This window comes from Dermacentor variabilis, chromosome 11 (assembly GCF_050947875.1).
Source record: "Dermacentor variabilis isolate Ectoservices chromosome 11, ASM5094787v1, whole genome shotgun sequence".
NCBI lineage: Eukaryota > Metazoa > Arthropoda > Arachnida > Ixodida > Ixodidae > Dermacentor > Dermacentor variabilis.
In genome coordinates this window covers 3,115,602-3,136,865 of record NC_134578.1, presented here as the reverse complement: position 1 = coordinate 3,136,865, position 21,264 = coordinate 3,115,602, and the positions used below count along the sequence as shown (strand labels likewise).

Sequence of the window (21,264 nt, the reverse complement as noted above, 5' to 3'; positions counted from 1 at the left end):
ATCTACCCAAGTGCGACTTATGCTGCGAATGGGAAGTATATTAGGTTCTATACACGCTCTGGAAGATTATGATTCAAGTATATGACTCAATATATTATTCAAGTATATGATTCAACTATATGATTCAAGTATAGCTCAATGACTAACTTCAGCCTAATGTGTGCGAGCGATAATCTTTACTTCCCACCGCTTTGTTCCTCCATGGATTCTGCACTCCTTATTTACATAGGCGCTGCAAGTATGCGAATTCTGGGCCGCATGAAATAAGACACTCTCACCACCAAGCGCTCGAGAAGAAATACGGCGCTATTACAGCTTTTGCCGAGCGATTGTGGCATTGTTGGCAACGACAGTGCCGATGGAGCAGCGCGTTTGGCTCATCAACGAGATCTAGTGGCGTCCATACCATTCTCGGTAGCGCATACTGCCCGACAAATTCCATTATTTTATACTTCTACGATAAAATTCACATAGTTTCACCAACTCCAACTTTTATTATTTCATCCCTAACTAGCGACTTCACCTGCCACCAATACACACCTGTCGCAAAAAAAGAACTTGATTATGTCACCCGCGGTTTGGCGTCGCGCTTACGAATGCCTATTCATTCCTAATCGGAATGGACAACAGTGCTGCGTGTAATTTGCGTGAGTGCGACGTGACAACACAGCCCTTTCTATGCCACTATACGTCCTTCGACGCTCTACGACGTGCTCTGAGAACTAGTCCTAGCCACTTGGATGACCCACTGCTTCTTGACCTAAGCATTCTTGTATGCACAAGTCTACATTCCCTACTGCACTCATCCAAGGCCACTAGACTGCACGAACGCGTGTTACTGTTAGCGAAAATTTCTTCGCGAGTGTATTCACACTGACTGCCGCTTTCCGAGTGATAGCCCTACTACCCCAGGTGCAAACCTAGAAAACGCGTGGTTCCACGAATGTAATCTTCGAGCCCAGCCAAAGTCACTTCCTTCGCGCCTCGCCTCGCGCGCCATCGAGGCGCAACTCTCGCAACGCCGCTGGCGGCGCACGTCATCAGGCCAGCGTTCTAAGACGCCAGAGCTGCACTGTCCTGCAGCTCTGGCAGCTGCCAGAGCTGCTCGTACCGCTACGCAGCACCATTTGGTTCACGTGGTGCGTCGCACCAACATGTATCCCCCGCGTATTGTTAGAACACTGAGGCTTAACTTTGCTACCACTCTCAATGCTTCGCCCTTCAGGCGAAACTTCCCACTGATTTTATTCCAGCGAAGCTTGTATTGGCTCAAAAGTGCGCTTGTATTGGCTCACAAAGCAGCTTGGGGAAAGGGCGGTTTGATGAATGGACAGCTGCGCCGGCGCCGGAGCGGGAGTCATTAGCTAGGATTCCAGCTGCATAGGCGCGCGCTCACGCCATGCGCGCAACCAATCAGAGCCGTTTCGCTTCCGCCGGGGAGGGAAAGGGCAGGAAATGGTTTCGCGTGCGCTACACCGGCTTCGTTTCCGTTCACTTGAATCTCGGAAAGCGGATGGGATGGCTATGCGTTGTGCGTTCTACCGAGGAACGGGCAGCGTTTGCCGACCGGCGGCGAGAAGTCGCCCGTGAAAGGGTTCGCTGCCGGCGCGCCGATCTAGCCGTCAGAGCCGCCTGAGCCCAGACAATCTGACAGCAACGAGAAGCTCCCGAGCTGAGGGAGCGGGAGGCCGAGCAATGCGGCACCATTACCTGCGGGTTACTTAACTGTGACGAAGGTCAGGTGCACGTAAGACAAGCTTAGCTTACGCCCATTTTCCGGTAGGGGAATGGTTGGCCATTTCTATTTTTTTACAGCGAAAGCTGTATGACTAATCTTCCGTAGCTTTTTTCGGCGTCCGGCCACATAAACGCACTTCGCGGTTTCTAACAAACTCATGCACAATGGGTTTCATTGTCTGCTTTGTGTGTGATCACGTACGGGTGCAGCGCGGCGGCGCAGATGTCACAATGCGGAACAGATTAGAACACTCGCCGTGAAAAATGGCGTGACCTGAATGCTATCGAAGTACATAAGTAGGAAAGGTATCGGCGCTAAAGACAGCTGCTTTATCAATGGGGCGGACACGTATAATTCGTACAGCCGAAGAACAACATGCGTACTAGGAGCGACGGAGGGAACGGCAAGGAGAACGTAACCGGCGCCAGCGTGAAACAACCACCGACGAAGAACGTTCCCGCGATGTTGAACGAACAAATGACAACCATTCTACTCAGTGAATATGGAATGGCAGCGAATTTCGTTTGAGAGCTTTGACTGTCGTGAGCTTTCGTTGCCATTCCATCTTCACAGAGTGGTATGTTTGTCATTTTTTATCATCTTTCGTTTTTCTTCTATATCTTTCCGCCCTTCCCCAAGTGCAGGGTAGCCAACCGAAGGCATCCTTTGGTTAATGTTCCTGCCTTGCACTTTTCATCTCTATCTTGCTCTTGCACAAGAAATGGCCGAAACACTTAAATATCAATTGTACGATCCTCCATAAACACCGCTAACGTAACATTTTCTAACTTCTTTCTTTTTTGCGCAGGAATTCACATCAGGCGAAGTTAACATGCGTTAAGAGGAAGCGTAAATTTGGGGCGGACTCCAATTTTCGTATTCAAATAGATGTAAGAACAAGAAATGCTCACATGTGACAACTGGTGGACCCATTCGAATGCATTTTGTCGCATTTTTGAGAGAATGTTAAACCACTGCAACTGTAAAAAAGGCCAAGGTCGCGATTTGGGTGAATTGCTGGTACATTACTAATATCGTTTTTGTGCTAGAAGACGCGGCGATAGGAAGGGGCGCCAAGACCCGTCCCAGCCTTTCCCTTTTCATCTCTCTCTCGCGCGCGCTCAGGACGCGATTCATATGGCCTGTACGCCCCTTTCTTTGTCCTCATCTTCTAACGAAAGAACCACTTTTGCGATGTAAAAAAATCGAGAATTTTGATTAAGTACCTCAGACGATTTTTAACGTAAATTGCGAGAAATTAGTAAATAAAAAATTCAGGCACTAAGTTTACAGCTTCGTAATTCTGCATCATAATCAGATGTCGCAGTTTGGAAAGAACTGCATTTGTTAGAAGAAATAAACCGGACAAATTTTACTGTTTGCATGAAATGGTTACAATTCTTGCGACGGTAGACCAAATAACCCGGACAAGTTTTACTACTCACGTGGAATGGTTACAATATTTGTGATGGTTTTGCCGAAGTCATTGTCATATATTATATAAGTATATTTGATAGCGGTGCATAATACATCAGTTTTGTCTGGTGTAACTATCTCAATAGGTGCACGTTGCATAATTGTGATACCTCTACTTATTATTCACTTTTTGTAATTTTCCAGTCTGGTAATGTTCAACAACTGTATAAAGGCATTGCTGGACTAATTAAAAAATATCCTTCCTGTAGTCACAGATTGTAACTTTATTTCGGGTACAAGAAATCGCACCAAATAGGCCGCAGTAGATGCCGAGCAAAATCACTTCGTTGTTCGTATTAATTTGTATAGGGGTTCCCAGAGTAAAGCTTAAAGAAACGCTTCGTTTTCTCGTTAGACATGGAAAACTTGAAGCCAGTGAGATATAGTATAGAAAAGTAAGGGCGCGTTCATGGAACACTGAGCACATCGACCAAAGGCTGCATACTTACGGTCAGCGTCAGGAAATATTATCAGAGGACTTTTTCCACCAAGCTCGAGGGATACCCGCTTGCAGTTCGTGTCGCCAGAAGCTTTCAGTATCATTCGGCCAACCTGAAAGGTTACAAGGAAACCAAGCATTTTGCGAGGTCATGCGTGAGACCGTTACTGCTGCAACAGGCGATTGTGGCAAAGCGCTTGACATGCTTATTCACAAGTTGTTCCCCCAGAAAAAAAAGTGGCTTGAAGAAACATAACGACAGCCCCTGAAGCATGCAGTGATTTTTTGTTCATAACTACTAGATAGCTGAAACTAGTAAGTGGCGTACTGCGTTCTGACGTTTCGGTTCCTTGCGTTACGAAAATGATTTCAGGTACTATGCATCTCAACACCGAAGAAACGCGATAAAGTCAATATCACAAGTAGAAGCCAATCACCTACGCACAGAGGAAGACCTTTCCATGAGATGCGGAATAATATTTCGTAGCCCTAAGCCTAGACAGCACTCAGTTGGGAAAGTCTGGCGCAGAAAGTATTCTTACGGATCGATTTCCGCTGAACTTTGCTTTTTTATGGAAATCTACACTTGTTCATATAAGAATACCGTAATAAGTTGACAGTGATACCTATGAACCGAGAGGCCGAGATTAACTCAAGGAGAGCTCGACTGCTTCATAGCCCGGCTCGCACGAAGGCGCTGTACCTGTGTTGATCCAGTGAAAGCGATCTTGTCGACATCCGGGTGGTTGGAGAGGGCAGCACCGGCGGTCTTCCCGAATCCTGGCACCACGTTTACGACGCCCGGGGGAAACCCGGCGTCGCGCACCAGGCTGGCCGCGTACAGCGCCGTCAACGGCGTCTGCTCGGCCGGCTTCACGACGACCGTGTTTCCCGAGCATAGGGCAGAGCCAATCTTCCAGCAGAACATCACCATAGGTGCGTTCCACTGCGAGCCGCCGTTTTCAACTTATTGGCGTTATGCGTACGCACAATGTAAACCCGGAAAATTCCTAGAAAACTTCGCTCGGGACATATGTGACGTATTAGTTATTGACACATATTGTCTTGCATGAGCCTAATAATTTATTTAAAGCACCAAATCAGTAGCCTGGTCTTTCTTTTTTTTAGACTTTACTGTGCTAGCTTTTGGTGCTATTGAACAAGAAGACATTACTTCTCGCATCAGCTTACCTAACCACCATTAGAATCACGAGAGATACAATTGCTCTAGACTTTATGAATCCAGCGACAGCAATTTTTTCAGAATATCGACACCTCCTATTCTCTTGGCACAGAAATTCCTTTCACACCAGAAAAACTCAAGTAATTTTTACCCAGTTACGCTGTCGAACACCATTATTAAACTTTTATCGTCACAGGGCTGATCTGGCACCCTCTCCTCTGTGCCCATTATGTACAGTAGGTGAGACCATAGATAACTATTTCTTATTCTGCCGCCGTTTTCCTTCTTTAACGAAAACCATTTTAGAACCAACGTTCACGCAACTTGGTTGGCACATGGGTTGGCAGATGGCACTTTTTACCAGTTTTTTCGATACCAACACCTTTCTAATGTCATCCAAATCTTGGCCAATCCCCCGCAGTGGGTACGCGCCATCGAAGGAAGATATCCTATCCTATCCTATTCTGCTACAGTTAAGTTGTAAAACAAAATACGTAGAGAGCATGGCCTCTTACCGGAATAATTTGTCCGACAACTCCGACGGGTTCACGCCTCGTATATGCAAAAATTTGACCATCTGAAAGAAAAAAGTGAGAAACAAATAATGCTGATGTTTAATGAAGAATAATATTTGCTACGTAGTCTGTTGTTTAGTTTAGGTGCACACCCGTTCTCCCCCTCACATATGCAAGGCGACATGACGCACGCACAAATTTTCTCAGAGACAGTTGGTGTCGGCGGGATAAAAACAGATACATAAAAAACTAAGTTAAGGAGATCACCCCGACGCAAGTCCGGTTTGCTACCCTGCATTGGGGAAGGAGATATAGAGACTAAAGAAGAGGGGGCGAAACAGCACCAGTGTAGTCAATGCGTTGAGATGGGCTATTAATTGCTGGAGCTCGCAGTCATGTTTGCAACGGCGACTAAATAAGCACTCACAGAGAAAAAGGCAAGTGTGCTGGGCGGGCACTGGACGTCAACTAAGTTTATTACGCAATTACACACATACATAAACATACAAGCGCGCAAGCGCAAACGCTAATCAAGCTGGGGTGCAAGCGCAAGTATCACCAATAATGCATATCATATTGACCGCAAAAAAGAAGGGGGCAGAGGGAGAGAACACATAAACAGCACGGGCGGTAACTTTCAACTGTTTTATTCACGGCAGCCCGTGGGCATATATAGGCAAAAATAACATGCGCAGCTTCCCACGCTATGCGTGCCGTCCTCGCACCTGTTACAACTTTTCCTAGACGCTAGAACTATACTATTCCTACGCAACCTTGAGCGATCGGAAAGCGCGTTTTCCACGCCTGGCCGGCGGAGAGGGGGGGCTTCGTTCCGGCCGCGAAGCTCTCCACATCCCCGTAAGGTGCCTGGTGGTGGTCTCGTGCGGACGATGCCCTCTCGGTGAGCGCATATTTCCCCCCTCATCATTTAAGAGATTCAATACATACAAGCATTTGTCTCGCAAACCAGATTTATTTCAAGGGAATTTTCCGCGTCTCAATTATTTCTCTCGTCCTTTTCGAGTGCTCATTGCCGTGTTATAGTTTGTTAACGAAGCTTCCCCTCAAGTCTAAATATTGTAAGGCAGTTTTCCTAGTCTCTAAAGCCGCTCGAGTTCACGCTGCTCCTCTGGCGGCCATTTTTCCAAGAAATTATGCCTTCCAGCCAAAACTCGACTGTCGCGGACAACACCAGCCCCTTTCCACATAAGTATGAGGCTCGGAGCAGGAGCTATAGCGCTTGAAAGTAACCGCTGGCTTGACGAACCAACCGACTGAGCTACCTTTCCGGGCAACATTGAAGGATCACGAGTTCAAATCACATGTTATGTTCCTTTTTTTTTTAAAGGTATTTTCCTTCTTTTTACCACTGTACGGAAACCCTCCTAAAAAAAAAATTATATATCCTCAATTATGTGTGGCCACACATGTGCAGGTCATAAATACCAGGTTCTCTAGCCGAGTGCCATCCATGCGGTATAACCGAGCTCAGATTGGTCCACCTTGACTGATCAAATAGGGCGCCACTGTAGGTTAAATGAGGCGTACAACTCCTGCGGGACCCGCCGTGGTTGCTCAGTGGTCATGGTGTTAGACTGCTGAGCACGAGGTCGCGGGATCGGACCCCGGCCACGGCGGCCGCATTTCGATGGGGGCGAAATGCGAAAACACCCGTGTACTTAGAATTAGGTGCACGTTAAAGAACCCCAGGTGGTCGAAATTTTCGGAGTCCTCCACTACGGCGTGCATAATCAGAAAGTGGTTTTTGTCACGCAAAACACCATAATTCAATTTTTAATTTAACTCCTGCGGGGACGGTAGAGTATCCGTCTCCAGTGCAAGAGGACCGTGATTCAAATCCCGGTGCCGCGCAATTCTCCTCCGGGAAATACAAAAAAAAAAAAAACCGTGTGTTGAGAAATTGCACAAACAGGCCTGGAGTGCGGCCTGATCCCGGTGACCAGAACCGGTAACGCACTCTCTCACCAGAGCAGGATTGGCCACCCTGGTGCAGTACTTGGCCACAACCTCCTATATGAATACAACAATCAAACCACGGCCCTCAGTCCCCAGCAGCCGCGAAGCAACTGACCACGGCGGCGGTCAGATCTGTAAAGCTGCAGAGGGTGCTAACAATACCTGGCTCCGGACAGGCCGCCATTGGAATCTGAACCTGGCAACGTTTAACGTTAGAACGCTATCTAGTGAGGCGAGTCTAGCAGTATTATTGGAGGAATTAGAGGGTAGTAAATGGGATATAATAGGGCTCAGTGAGGTTAGGAGGACAAAAGAAGCATATACAGTGCTAAAAAGCGGGCATGTACTGTGTTATCGGGGCTTAGCGGAGAGGCGAGAACTAGGAGTCGGATTCCTGATTAATAAGGAAATAGCTGGTAACATACAGGAATTCTATAGCATTAACGAGAGGGTGGCAGGTCTTGTTGTGAAACTTAATAAGAGGTACCAATTGAAGGTGGTACAAGTCTATGCCCCTACATGCAGTCATGATGACCAGGAAGTCGAAAGCTTTTATGAAGACGTGGAATCGGCGATGGGTAAAGTCAAAACAAAATACACTATACTGATGGGCGACTTCAATGCCAGGGTAGGCAAGAAGCAGGCTGGAGACAAGTCAGTGGGGGAATATGGCATAGGCTCTAGGAATAGCAGAGGAGAATTATTAGTAGAGTTTGCAGAACAGAATAATATGCGGATAATGAACACCTTTTTCCGCAAGCGGGTTAGTCGAAAGGGGACGTGGAGGAGCCCGAATGGTGAGACTAGAAATGAAATCGACTTCATACTCTGCGCGAACCCTGGCATCATACAAGATGTAGACGTACTCGGCAAGGTACGCTGCAGTGACCATAGGATGGTAAGAACTCGAATTAGCCTAGACTTGAGGAGGGAACGGAAGAAACTGGTACACAAGAAGCCAATCAATGAATTAGCGGTAAGAGGGAAACTAGAGGAATTCCGGATCAAGCTACAGAACAGGTATTCGGCTTTAACTCAGGAAGAGGACCTTAATGTTGAAGCAATGAACGACTATCTCATGGGAACCATTAAGGAGTGCGCAATAGAAGTCGGTGGTAACTCCGTTAGACAGGAAACCAGTAAGCTATCGCAGGAGACGAAATATCTGATCAAGAAACGCCAATGTATGAAAGCCTCTAACCCTACAGCTAGAATAGAACTGGCAGAACTTTCTAAGTTAATCAACAAGCGTAAGACAGCGGACATCAGGAACTATAATATGGATAGAATTGAACAGGCTCTCAGGAACGGAGGAAGCCTAAAAACAGTGAAGAAGAAACTAGGAATAGGCAAGAATCAGATGTGTGCGTTAAGAGACAAAGCCGGCAATATCGTTACTAATATGGATGAGATAGTTCAAGTGGCTGAGGAGTTCTATAGAGATTTATACAGTACCAGTGGCACCCACGACGATAGTGGAAGAGAGAATAGCCTAGAGGAATTCGAAATCCCACAGGTAACGCCAGAAGAAGTAAAGAAAGCCTTAGGAGCTATGCAAAGGGGGAAGGCAGCCGGGGAGGATCAGGTAACAGCAGATTTGTTGAAGGATGGTGGTCAGATTGTTCTAGAGAAACTGGCCACCCTGTATACGCAATGCCTCATAACCTCGAGCATACCGGAATCTTGGAAGAACGCTAACATAATCCTAATCCATAAGAAAGGGGACGCCAAAGACTTGAAAAATTATAGACCGATCAGCTTACTGTCCGTTGCCTACAAAGTATTTACTAAGGTAATCGCAAATAGAATCAGGAACACCTTAGACTTCTGTCAACCAAAGGACCAGGCAGGATTCCGTAAAGGCTACTCAACAATAGACCATATTCACACTATCAATCAAGTGATAGAGAAATGTGCAGAATATAACCAACCGTTATATATAGCTTTCATTGATTACGAGAAAGCGTTTGATTCAGTCGAAACCTCAGCAGTCATGGAGGCATTACGGAATCAGGGTGTAGATGAGCCATATGTAAAGATACTGGAAGATATCTATAGCGGCTCCACAGCCACCGTAGTCCTCCACAAAGAAAGCAACAAAATCCCTATAAAGAAAGGCGTCAGACAGGGAGATACGATATCTCCAATGCTATTCACAGCATGTTTACAGGAGGTATTCAGAGGCCTGGAGTGGGAAGAATTGGGGATAAAAGTTGATGGAGAATACCTTAGCAACTTGCGATTCGCTGATGATATTGCCTTGCTTAGTAACTCAGGAGACCAATTGCAATGCATGCTCACTGACCTGGAGAGGCAAAGCAGAAGGGTGGGTCTGAAAATTAATCTGCAGAAAACTAAAGTAATGTTTAACAGGCTCGGAAGAGAACAGCAGTTTACGATAGGTAGCGAAGCACTGCAAGGGGTAAGGGACTACATCTACTTAGGGCAGGTAGTGACCACGGATCCGGATCATGAGACTGAAATAACCAGAAGAATAAGGATGGGCTGGGGTGCGTTTGGCAGGCATTCTCAAATCATGAACAGCAGGTTGCCACTATCCCTCAAAAGGAAAGTGTATAACAGCTGTGTGTTACCAGTACTCACATATGGGGCAGAAACCTGGAGACTTACGAAATGGGTTCTGCTGAAATTGAGGACGACGCAACGAGCTATGGAAAGAAGAATGATGGGTGTGACGTTAAGGGATAAGAAAAGAGCAGATTGGGTGAGGCAACAAACGCGGGTAAACGACATCTTAGTTGAAATCAAGAAAAAGAAATGGGCATGGGCCGGACATGTAATAAGGAGGGAAGATAACCGATGGTTACTAAGGGTTACGGACTGGATTCCAAGGGAAGGGATGCGTAGCAGGGGGCGGCAGAAAGTTAGGTGGGCGGATGACATTAAGACGTTTGCAGGGACAAAATGGCCACAATTAGTACATGACCGGGGTAGTTGGAGAAGTATGGGAGAGGCCTTTGCCCTGCAGTGGGCGTAACTAGGCTGATGATGATGATGATGAACATGCGCAGATCGCAGCAAACAAGAATACACATCAGCTTAGCGTGGCAACCAATTCTCAAAAAAATCTATTTCCGATTATAACAACCTAATGGAGGTATCGCTAACACAGTCTTTGCCTTTCTTTATATGATATGCAGTAAATACCAACTAGGCCAAAGTGAAGTTCTTCTGTATCACCAATAATGTTCGTATTCTACAGATACAAAAGGCTAATAAAAATTATGCTCACAATGTCCTGCAGGATCGAGTTATCTAAATTATGCGTCCGCACTTGCTACTAGTTAATCACCTGTTATTTCGTCGTCTCAAGCTGCTTTGCTTCGTATAATTGCGAGAAACAGCGCGAAAGATTCGTGAAACGGAGAAGCGCGGTTGCAACTCCAAAATGTTAACTGGGACTAGCATAAAACGACGAAGAAGAGATCAGTAGTAGCAATGTTCACTCTTGTTATATGATGGTGCGTTTGGATGATACCGCTGCTACGTGGAAGATGAGCACTGGCCGATGAGTGTTGTACGTGACGTAATTGAAGACTGTCAAGTTTGGTAGACTTCGTACGCAGACGTGGTCGATGACGCTGCCTCTCTCGTTGCGAACCATTATCAACCGGAACCAACCGTACTCCGGTTGCGGCTGTCTATGGTGTGGCCGCGCGGGCATTATGTATCTTGAAAGAGATCTACTATGGAGACAGAGTACGCGGGGAGCTGACAGCTTCGTGTGCGCTGTGTTCTCGCCGCTCAGTTGACATTGAAGCGAGAGGCAGCACGAAGGTCCACCGCTGCAGTCCCCATCTTCCAAGCGATCGTCTTACGCGATAGAGGGACGGGTTTCCTCGTTGGGCGCGCATAGAAACGCTTATGCATTTAAGAAGCAAGTAAGACTATCACCACAACGCATGTGCTAAGCTTTCCTACAGATACTCGAGCTATTTTTATGATGCAGCACTGGTATTTTGTGCAGCTCTTAGGCGCCCGTTCCTGCGGCGAGCGTCGACATTGTCCCTTGCAACTGAGTGAAAGAGATGAAAGAAGAGAGCGCGAGGAGGAAGGCGGAGGAGGAGACTGGCGAAAGAGTGAGGAGGAGTGCATAGTGTCGCATGAGACTACGGGACGGAGCCATATAGTATTTGTAATCTGAGTGTTAAAAATTAAGTTATGGGGTTTTACATGCGACAACCACTTTCTGATTATGAGGCACGCCGTAGTGGAAGACTCGGGAAATTTTGACCACCTGGGGTTCTTTAACCTGCACCTAAATCTAAGTACACGGGTGTTTCGCATTTCGCCCCCACCGAACTGCGGCCGCCGTGGCCGGAATTCGATCCCGCGACCGCGTGCTTATAGCTTCCGTACATGTAATCTAATAGTATGCGTGACGCGAATTCTGTAGTACTTTCTGGAGGCCACGCAAGCACTAGCGATTACACTGCAACCTTTAACGAGTCATTTATAAAGCCGACGCGCTTGACCCACAGTTCAGATGTTCGACGATTGCCAACTCTGTCGCCGCTATCGTTGTGCTTGAGGGTTACTTGTTTTGCAACGCTTCACTCCGTTTGCAACGTGCCGCACGAGACATTGTCAGCGCCAGTCAGTATATCGCGAAATGAAGACACGTAAAAGCTGCGCTCAAATGTCGCATTCGGGAAGTATTGTAATCGTCGACGAATTTCTTTCTCAATCCTTTGCACCTAATTTATTGAGTCTCTTTTTGTCGCTTTATTTCTGATTATCGATTGCTGGTTCTATGTCTTTGATGACTCCGTGTGTGTCTGTTTCATGTTATATTAGAACTTCCGCCCCCCCCCCCCCAGCTTGCGCAACACCATTCTTCTTTTTTACAGCACGTACTTCGCGGCGGCTGTTTCCTTCGTTATGTTTTCAGCGTGTATTCGGCAAAACTGCAGCCTTTATTCAATCACTGTCACCTATTGCCTTTGACGACTGCAATAAACTCCCAGATGAAGTTGTAAGACAAGAGCCGAAAATTTGAAGAACTAGTTACTACTTGTTACAAGTGTAAACATGCAATAGCCATGAATGCAGTATATTGTTTTCCGTATTATGCTAGGTAACCCTATCGTTAAATTTTCAATTTTGTGGTGGTATTGTCTTACACTTCCAAATTTGTGAATTTTTTGCCGATTGAGGGTAAAATAAGTTGGCATAAATGATGATGATAAAGTTACTAAGTGATAAAACAAATGGTACCTAAATACCTACATTCCACCAAATATACGTCATAAAAAGCGCTTTTCTTTATAAAGCAAACTTTTCTATGCATACTTTCCAAGTCACGTTGCATGCACGAAGCGCCAAAGTATGACTGCAGAACACCTCCAAGCACTATACTATCGTTGCGATCCTTGTATGTGCCCAAGCTTCCAGCTATATTGTCACGTGGTGGTGACGTTGAAGAACACAGTAGCAATACTGTGAAAGACAAAACTAACTTTTATTGGGCGAACCTGAGCCCACAAAAACAGGCTACCCTTATAGCACAACTATAGCGGCGAACACGATCGGCGATCGTCGAAAATCTGATCAGTGCGTCAAGCGCGTCGGCTATTATACATCAGTCGTCGAATGTTCCAGAGTAATCGCTGGGACCCGCGCGCCTCCCACAAAGTTCTACATTATTCGCGTCGCGCGCACATGCAATCACATTACACAAGGTTCGGTCGCAGACAGCGGATGGAAGCACCGATAACATTCCAGAAACTTCCGGTACATGCAGGCGCATCCTGCGCTGTGCGATAACATTTGTTAGGCGGTGAAACGTGTCGCCCGATAAAGACAAACAAGTAGACGTGTCAATATTTCCGAGAGAATCATCATCATCATAATCAGCCTAGTTACGCCCACTGCAGGGCAAAGGCCTCTCCCATACTTCTCCAACTACCCCGGTCATGTACTAATTGTGGCCATGTTGTCCCCGCAAACGTCTTAATGTCATCCGCCCACCTAACTTTCTGACGCCCCCTGCTACGCATCCCTTCCCTTGGAATCCAGTCCGTAACCCTTAGTGACCATCGGTTATCTTCCCTCCTCATTACATGTCCGGCCCATGCCCATTTCTTTTTCTTGATTTCAACTAAGACGTCGTTTACCCGCGTTTGTTGCCTCACCCAATCTGCTCTTTTCTTATCCCTTAACGTTACACCCACCATTCTTCTTTCCATAGCTCGTTGCGTCGTCCTCAATTTCAGCAGAACCCTTTTCGTAAGCCTCCAGGTTTCTGCCCCATATGTGAGTACTGGTAACACACAGCTGTTATACACTTTCCTTTTGAGGGATAGTGGCAACCTGCTGTTCATGATTTGAGAATGCCTGCCAAACGCACCCCAGCCCATTCTTATTCTTCTGGTTATTTCAGTCTCATGATCCGGATCCGTGGTCACTACCTGCCCTAAGTAGATGTATTCCCTTACCACTTCCAGTGCTTCGCTACCTATCGTAAACTGCTGTTCTCTTCCGAGACTGTTAAACAATACTTTAGTTTTCTGCAGATTCATTTTCAGACCCACCCTTCTGCTTTGCCTCTCCAGGTCAGTGAGCATGCATTGCAATTGGTCTCCTGAGTTACTAAGCAAGGCAATATCATCAGCGAATCGCAAGTTGCTAAGGTATTCTCCATCAACTTTTATCCCCAATTCTTCCCACTCCAGGCCTCTGAATACCTCCTGTAAACATGCTGTGAATAGCATTGGAGATATCGTATCTCCCTGTCTGACGCCTTTCTTTATAGGGATTTTGTTGCTTTCTTTGTGGAGGACTACGGTGGCTGTGGAGCCGCTATAGATATCTTCCAGTATCTTTACATATGGCTCATCTACACCCTGATTCCGTAATGCCTCCATGACTGCTGAGGTTTCGACTGAATCAAACGCTTTCTCGTAATCAATGAAAGCTATATATAAGGGTTGGTTATATTCTGCACATTTCTCTATCACTTGATTGATAGTGTGAATATGGTCTATTGTTGAGTAGCCTTTACGGAATCCTGCCTGGTCCTTTGGTTGACAGAAGTCTAAGGTGTTCCGGATTCTATTTGCGATTACCTTAGTAAATACTTTGTAGGCAACGGACAGTAAGCTGATCGGTCTATAATTTTTCAAGTCTTTGGCGTCCCCTTTCTTATGGATTAGGATTATGTTAGCGTTCTTCCAAGATTCCGGTACGCTCGAGGTTATGAGGCATTGCGTATACAGGGTGGCCAGTTTCTCTAGAACAATCTGACCACCATCCTTCAACAAATCTGCTGTTACCTGATCCTCCCCAGCTGCCTTCCCCCTTTGCATAGCTCCTAAGGCTTTCTTTACTTCTTCTGGCGTTACCTGTGGGATTTCGAATTCCTCTAGGCTATTCTCTCTTCCACTATCGTCGTGGGTGCCACTGGTACTGTATAAATCTCTATAGAACTCCTCAGCCACTTGAACTATCTCATCCATATTAGTAACGATATTGCCGGCTTTGTCTCTTAACGCACACATCTGATTCTTGCCTATTCCTAGTTTCTTCTTCTGTTTTTAGGCTTCCTCCGTTCCTGAGAGCCTGTTCAATTCTATCCATATTATAGTTCCTGATGTCCGCTGTCTTACGCTTGTTAATTAACTTAGAAAGTTCTGCCAGTTCTATTCTAGCTGTAGGGTTAGAGGCTTTCATGCATTGGCGTTTCTTGATCAGATCTTTCGTCTCCTGCGATAGCTTACTGGTTTCCTGTCTAACGGCGTTACCACCGACTTCTATTGCGCACTCCTTAATGATGCCCATGAGATAGTCGTTCATTGCTTCAACATTAAGGTCCCCTTCCTGAGTTAAAGCCGAATACCTGTTCTGTAGCTTGATCCGGAATTCCTCTAGTTTCCCTCTTACCGCTAACTCATTGATTGGCTTCTTGCGTACCAGTTTCTTCCGTTCCCTCCTCAAGTCTAGGCTAATTCGAGTTCTTACCATCCTATGGTCACTGCAGCTTACCTTGCCGAGCACGTCTACATCTTGCATGATGCCAGGGTTCGCGCAGAGTATGAAGTCGATTTCATTTCTAGTCTCACCATTCGGGCTCCTCCACGTCCACTTTCGACTAACCCGCTTGCGGAAAAAGGTGTTCATTATCTGCATATTATTCTGTTCTGCAAACTCTACTAATAATTTTCCTCTGCTATTCCTAGAGCCTATGCCATATTCCCCCACTGACTTGTCTCCAGCCTGCTTCTTGCCTACCCTGGCATTGAAGTCGCCCATCAGTATAGTGTATTTTTTTACTTTACCCATCGCCGATTCCACGTCTTCATAAAAGCTTTCGACTTCCTGGTCATCATGACTACATGTAGGGGCATAGACTTGTACCACCTTCAATTTGTACCTCTTATTAAGTTTCACAACAAGACCTGCCACCCTCTCGTTAATGCTATAGAATTCCTGTATGTTACCAGCTATTTCCTTATTAATCAGGAATCCGACTCCTAGTTCTCGTCTCTCCGCTAAGCCCCTGTAACCCAGTACATGCCCGCTTTTTAGCAGTGTATATGCTTCTTTTGTCCTCCTAACCTCACTGGGCCCTATTATATCCCATTTACTACCCTCTAATTCCTCCAATAACACTGCTAGACTCGCCTCACTAGATAGCGTTCTACTCAGCGTCAAAACAAATGATACCAAGGTATACTCATTGTAACAAATATACGTCATCAAGAGCACAATTCCTTTATAAAGCGACACTTTCTAACCTATCACTACTTTCGTAAACATTAGGTGGGCATAGGGTGGCAAAGTATCGTCACCTCACGGATTCGCGTTATGATGACTGTGTGACGTACGTACACAGGACATATATTCGGTGGAGCATGGCATAAAAATTTTTGTGCTAAAAAAAAGTATTCTTGCCTAATGCTTAGCGCATTAGACTGGTGTGCTTGGACGTGGATGTTTGATCCCACCATCAGACACACAATTTGTTTATTTCCCCTCTGTGAGCTATTTGACAGGACAGGACCAGCACCCAGGGGTAGGCAGTAAAAAATTCATGTGAAAACTTTTTCATCCCAGCTTTTTCACCTACCTGTTGACAGTGGAGCACAGTAAATAACATCATAACTTATATGAATGAATGAAAGATAAATAAGTGTTGATGGCGTGTTCATGCCTCGTCGCGCGATTTTCATCGTGAATGATTTGTGGCTACGATAGCTGATAGTTGTGTTCGCGCGACCCCAGTAATGAATCACTGAATAGAGCTGATTTAGTGCACTAAATAAGCAAAGAGCATCGTGCTTAATTGCTTGAGGCCAGTCACTCTTATCAAATCATCCAATCAAGTCAAAAGACGCATAGGTTGCAAGCTAAATAGCACTGTTGTAGGACGTATTGGTGTTAGAACTATTGCAACGCGAAACCAGAAATACGGGAGCCCTACATTGCACAGAGTGATGGGCGCAATGTTGACGCTTAGCATCACCCTGTGCCGTAAGCGTCAAGACATGGCTAGCCTTGCAGACTGTATAGGCTCGTGTTCACAAATACTTACTTGAGACAATCAGGTATACTTATTATTTTAACAAATACTTCGAGTGGTATACTACAATCCCTTGGCCTCACTCCCGCCCTGATCGATGTCGCACTGAGCAGTCTTCGCGTGCCGCCGAAGAACAGAGCACAATCATGCGAGAGAAGTATTGTGAGTACGTACTCCCAGTGTTTCTCTTTACAGCCCACTTTACGGCAGCTCTGCTTACGCTATAATTTCTTCACACATTCACTTTTTCTTGTGATGGAAGCAGGTAGCAGCGAAAGACTGCTCTTACAGAATGCACGAAGACAAAACAATGCATATTATATACCTGCCGGAATGGTCAGCCCATGGATCTTGTCGCTGTATCCAGCGCAGTATCGCAGTGATTTCACGCTAAACTTCACGTCGTTCTGCGCTTCGGTGAACGGCTTGCCGTTGTTGAAACTCTCCAAGCTCTGTAAAATGGGCTTTATTTCTCCATTCAGAAAGCAATCAACTCCAAGCCTACCCGGTGACATTCAGGCATAGCACTAGCACGAAAACAATTAGCAGGTTAAAAGTAACAAGGATAGCGCAGGCATGCTATGTTACGGGACCACAAATGAGGATCCACTGGTCTGTCACGAGATGCGGCGCGTATATATACCACCTAGCATTAATCAGGAATAGCAATGAGAAGGGTAGGATGCGAGTTGACTCCGCACTTGCGGCAGGGTATCTTTTAGTCAACTTCCATTTCCCTTTAACTGGTCATTTATACACTTGAATAAAACGCAACAATTACCTTTCCGTATGCTTTCTCAGGTTTCATTGTCTGTCTCGTTGTATTGCTGTTATGGACAAAAAAAAGATGGAGGCCCTTGGATTCCCTTATTATTCTCGCTCAATAAGATATACTGTAGTCGGAAGAGTGTTTAACATGGCGCTCATTGTTCTCCTTGTTCCTCTTTGTTACCTGTGTATTACTGAAACGGTCGACACTGACTAAGTAGGCTGTCGTCAATTGCAAGGGGCAAAATGAAAAAAGGAAATAATGGGGCACAAATGGTGGTGCACTAGAAAAAGAAGTCTATGTACTACAAAAAAAAAAGAGAAATACGTAAAGAAAAAAATCGCAACATGCATACCCTTACAATACGCTATCACGCAACTAACGCTGACTATGCCGACCTAGAAACAACTTTGCACACCCACTTCAACGTGAAATAGAAATAAACAACATAGGCACGAACACTTTATGGCGATAAAACAAAAAGCAAAATAGAACGCCACCCAATTGCACACACGAAGAAGCACAGGTGCTATATATATATATATATATATATATATATATATATATATATATATATATAGATACCAGAAGTAAGGCAGTTCTGGGTCCGGGTAAATATTCACAGTGAAGTGAAGGGAATAGTGACGTACTAGTAGAAGGGACCGTCTCTTGTCCCTTCTTCAATTAGTACGTCACTATTTCCCTTTTTTCTGTGTCTGTGTTTGCTTGATAACATAGCACATATTGAGCACATGTTGACGTTTTGTTGTCACGTGGCGATTGGTTTTTGCAATTCATTTCGGTGCGTTTTTATGCTTTGTATTTTAGATGATATGTTTGCAATCGCCATCGGTCTATACACTTATCAGCTGTCCTTTGAATGATTCAGATGCATCTTGTTCACCCATATTATTCGTTTTTCCTGTAAACATATCTTCATTTGGTTGATATGCACAGGTATATTAAGTGTACTGACACCATGCAATGTATTCTGATGATGGCCGGACCCCGGCTGAAACGTCAACACACCGCTTCATACGCAGGTCTACTTCACTGTGCATATATATATATATATATATATATATATATATATATATATATATATATATATATATATATATATATATACACGGTGTCCCAGCTAACTTTAGCAAGAGCTTAAAAGCATGCCAGTGTCGCACCGACCGTGCTCAGCGACTCGAGGAATGCCGTGCGCAACTTTGCCGAGGGGTGAATATGCGCGCCGGCGGCCGCCATCATCGGCAAGCTCCAACTTCAAGACCGCTGCAGCACCGTCCGTATCAAGTGGTTCCCGGCGCACGCCGGCGAGTGTGCATCCTCACCGAACCACAACGAGACGGCCGATTCGGCGGCGCGAGCGCTTACTTTCGGTGCCCCCGAGAGTGACCGTACCGTGTGGTGGTTCGAAACCAAGGACATACTGACCAGTTATGCCGAAGTAACCAAGTGTTACCGCTTAGCTCGACGGACAATGCCGCCTCTCTACCCGGCGCTCAGTCGGGAGGAGGCCGTAATCCTAAGACAAATACAGACCGCGTCACTCCTCTTCCCCGCAATGCTGCACGTGCTTCACCCAGAGCTCTATCCGAATGGGCTGTGCGGTGCTTGTGCAGTGGGTCCGACGGACCAATGGCACATCATGTGGGACTCTGCCAGGTTCCCGACGGCAGCTACCTCCTGGACTTACCCGTCCGAACTTCAAGGTGCACTGCAGTCTGCAGCCAAGGACTCACAACTATGGCCGTCCAGCAGGCCCAGGGTGCGCTCGAAAAGCACAAGCCTCATGACCCACTACAAACGGGCCCAACTGGGCTAGTGCAGAGCAGGGTATAACCCCGGGTCGACGCTTGGCCAGCGTCACGACGCGTTAAACCATCGTTTGCCGGCACTTTATTAAAGTTATCCCTATCCTATCCTATCTTAAAAACATGCCGATACACTCGAACCCGATGCGACCAGATGCACTGTGGGGAGTAAGTCACACTATTACTTTGTATTCTGCTTAGTCATAATTAGTCAGAATTAAATAAAAGCAGTGAAGTTGGGATAAAAATTCTAGTTGCAAAAATCTAGAGCGCTTTGGAAAACGTCGATTAAAACAGTTTCTAGCTTTCTATTAGGTATTATTGTTTTTCCGCTTACTGCAGATGTGGACAGAAGCTCAGACACGTTGCAAAGAAAACTTACAAAAGCCGGCTATAATCTAACTGGTACATGATGCATCAGGTGGAACAGCGGAACTTTTGCCAAGGGAGTGAAAGAATACAATTTTATTTAGTGTCTCAATCTGTAGTTTACTGGAGCTTGTCTAGTCGAAGGATCTCTCAGGAGATCCCAAATCCAGGATACCACAAGCCCGGGCTTTGTTTCGCTCCCAACGCACCAGCTGCTGCTGGTCATCCAGGTTGGCATTAGACAGCATGGCAACGTTTATCGAACATCACTAAGAATGTTGACCTGAGTGCGCATTTACTCCACTGAGACGTGAGCACTGTGCATGTTATTTGCTTTCTGTCATAAAGTTCTTGTACTTTGACTTCAGCATTAATAAAAAAAATTTGAGGCAGTCATTTTTATTGTTAGACTTTCTGCAACAACGCATTCGACAAAGTACTAATAACGCAGTAATTTACCCTATGCTGTGTCATCTTTTCATGCTAATGCATCATATTGTATTATATACAGCTAGTTAGCACTGACAGACGGCACAGTGATAATGTTTACTCCACTGAATTCCCAAGTTACGGGATGAAATGAACTGTTGAGGATGCCTAGCGTGCGGACAAGCTACCGCAATCAGATGTTAAAATACCAATTACCTGCGCTCATAACTCATAGCCTCATGTAAAACACAAATGTTACCTGTGCTTTTCCGTAATGATCCCACTTTCTCTCTTTTCCTTGTATTTTATCCTGCCTGCTTTCTTGTTTCTGTTTTTCATCATTATTTATTTATACATATAACAATTATTTATCGTTGCATCTCGAAACGATGTGCAATCCAATATAGGCATGCGTAATCAACGAACTTGTTTCATGGCACAAGCGTTTCCTGCCCAATAGATTGTTATTATATTTATTCTTTACTGTTATTTCAGAGATTGTTAGTTTATTTGTGGTCTTCTCGATTCAGACTCATGGCTTCTGTATTCTCTTCAGTTTAATTTGCTTATGTATGGTATTATGACGAGCTCTGCTCGCCATTGTTCGGGGTGCACAACCTGTTAAGCCTGACAGATCACTTTTGTCTGTACACACCAACTGTCATTGTTGCTAGAAATGGAATTTATTTATTTATTTATTTATTTATTTATTTATTTATTTATTTATTTATTTATTTTATTTATTTATTTATTGATACGGGTGACAATGGCTATACACGTACGTGCGATCAATATTGTTAGGCGCCCGTGCACGGCCTTACCGCAATGCAGTCAGTATTCTTCTCCAGCAAGTCAGCCAACTTGTTGATGAGGATGCCGCGCTCAGAAGCGTCCATGGTGCGCCATTTAGAGCCACGTTTGAAGGCCTGCCTTGCCGCCTTTACAGCCTCGTCTATGTCTTCCTGTAAGGAGTGCGCAGAAAATATTGAATCAGGCTTGCTA

General features: G+C 45.4%; 1 protein-coding gene across 7 annotated transcripts in view; it reads right to left on the bottom strand.

The window, feature by feature from the left end:
* Positions 1-21,264, bottom strand: part of LOC142564287 (aldehyde dehydrogenase 1A1-like) — a 242,882-nt gene that overhangs the window by 14,778 nt on the left and 206,840 nt on the right. For all 7 annotated transcript variants that reach the window (XM_075675236.1, XM_075675232.1, XM_075675230.1 and 4 more), the window contains 5 exons: positions 21,084-21,224; positions 17,195-17,321; positions 5,352-5,413; positions 4,357-4,599; positions 3,664-3,766 (listed from right to left, as the gene is read on the bottom strand). In XM_075675236.1, coding sequence (XP_075531351.1) covers positions 3,664-3,766; positions 4,357-4,599; positions 5,352-5,413; positions 17,195-17,321; positions 21,084-21,224 — 676 coding nt within the window. The remainder of the gene's footprint in view (positions 1-3,663; positions 3,767-4,356; positions 4,600-5,351; positions 5,414-17,194; positions 17,322-21,083; positions 21,225-21,264) is intronic.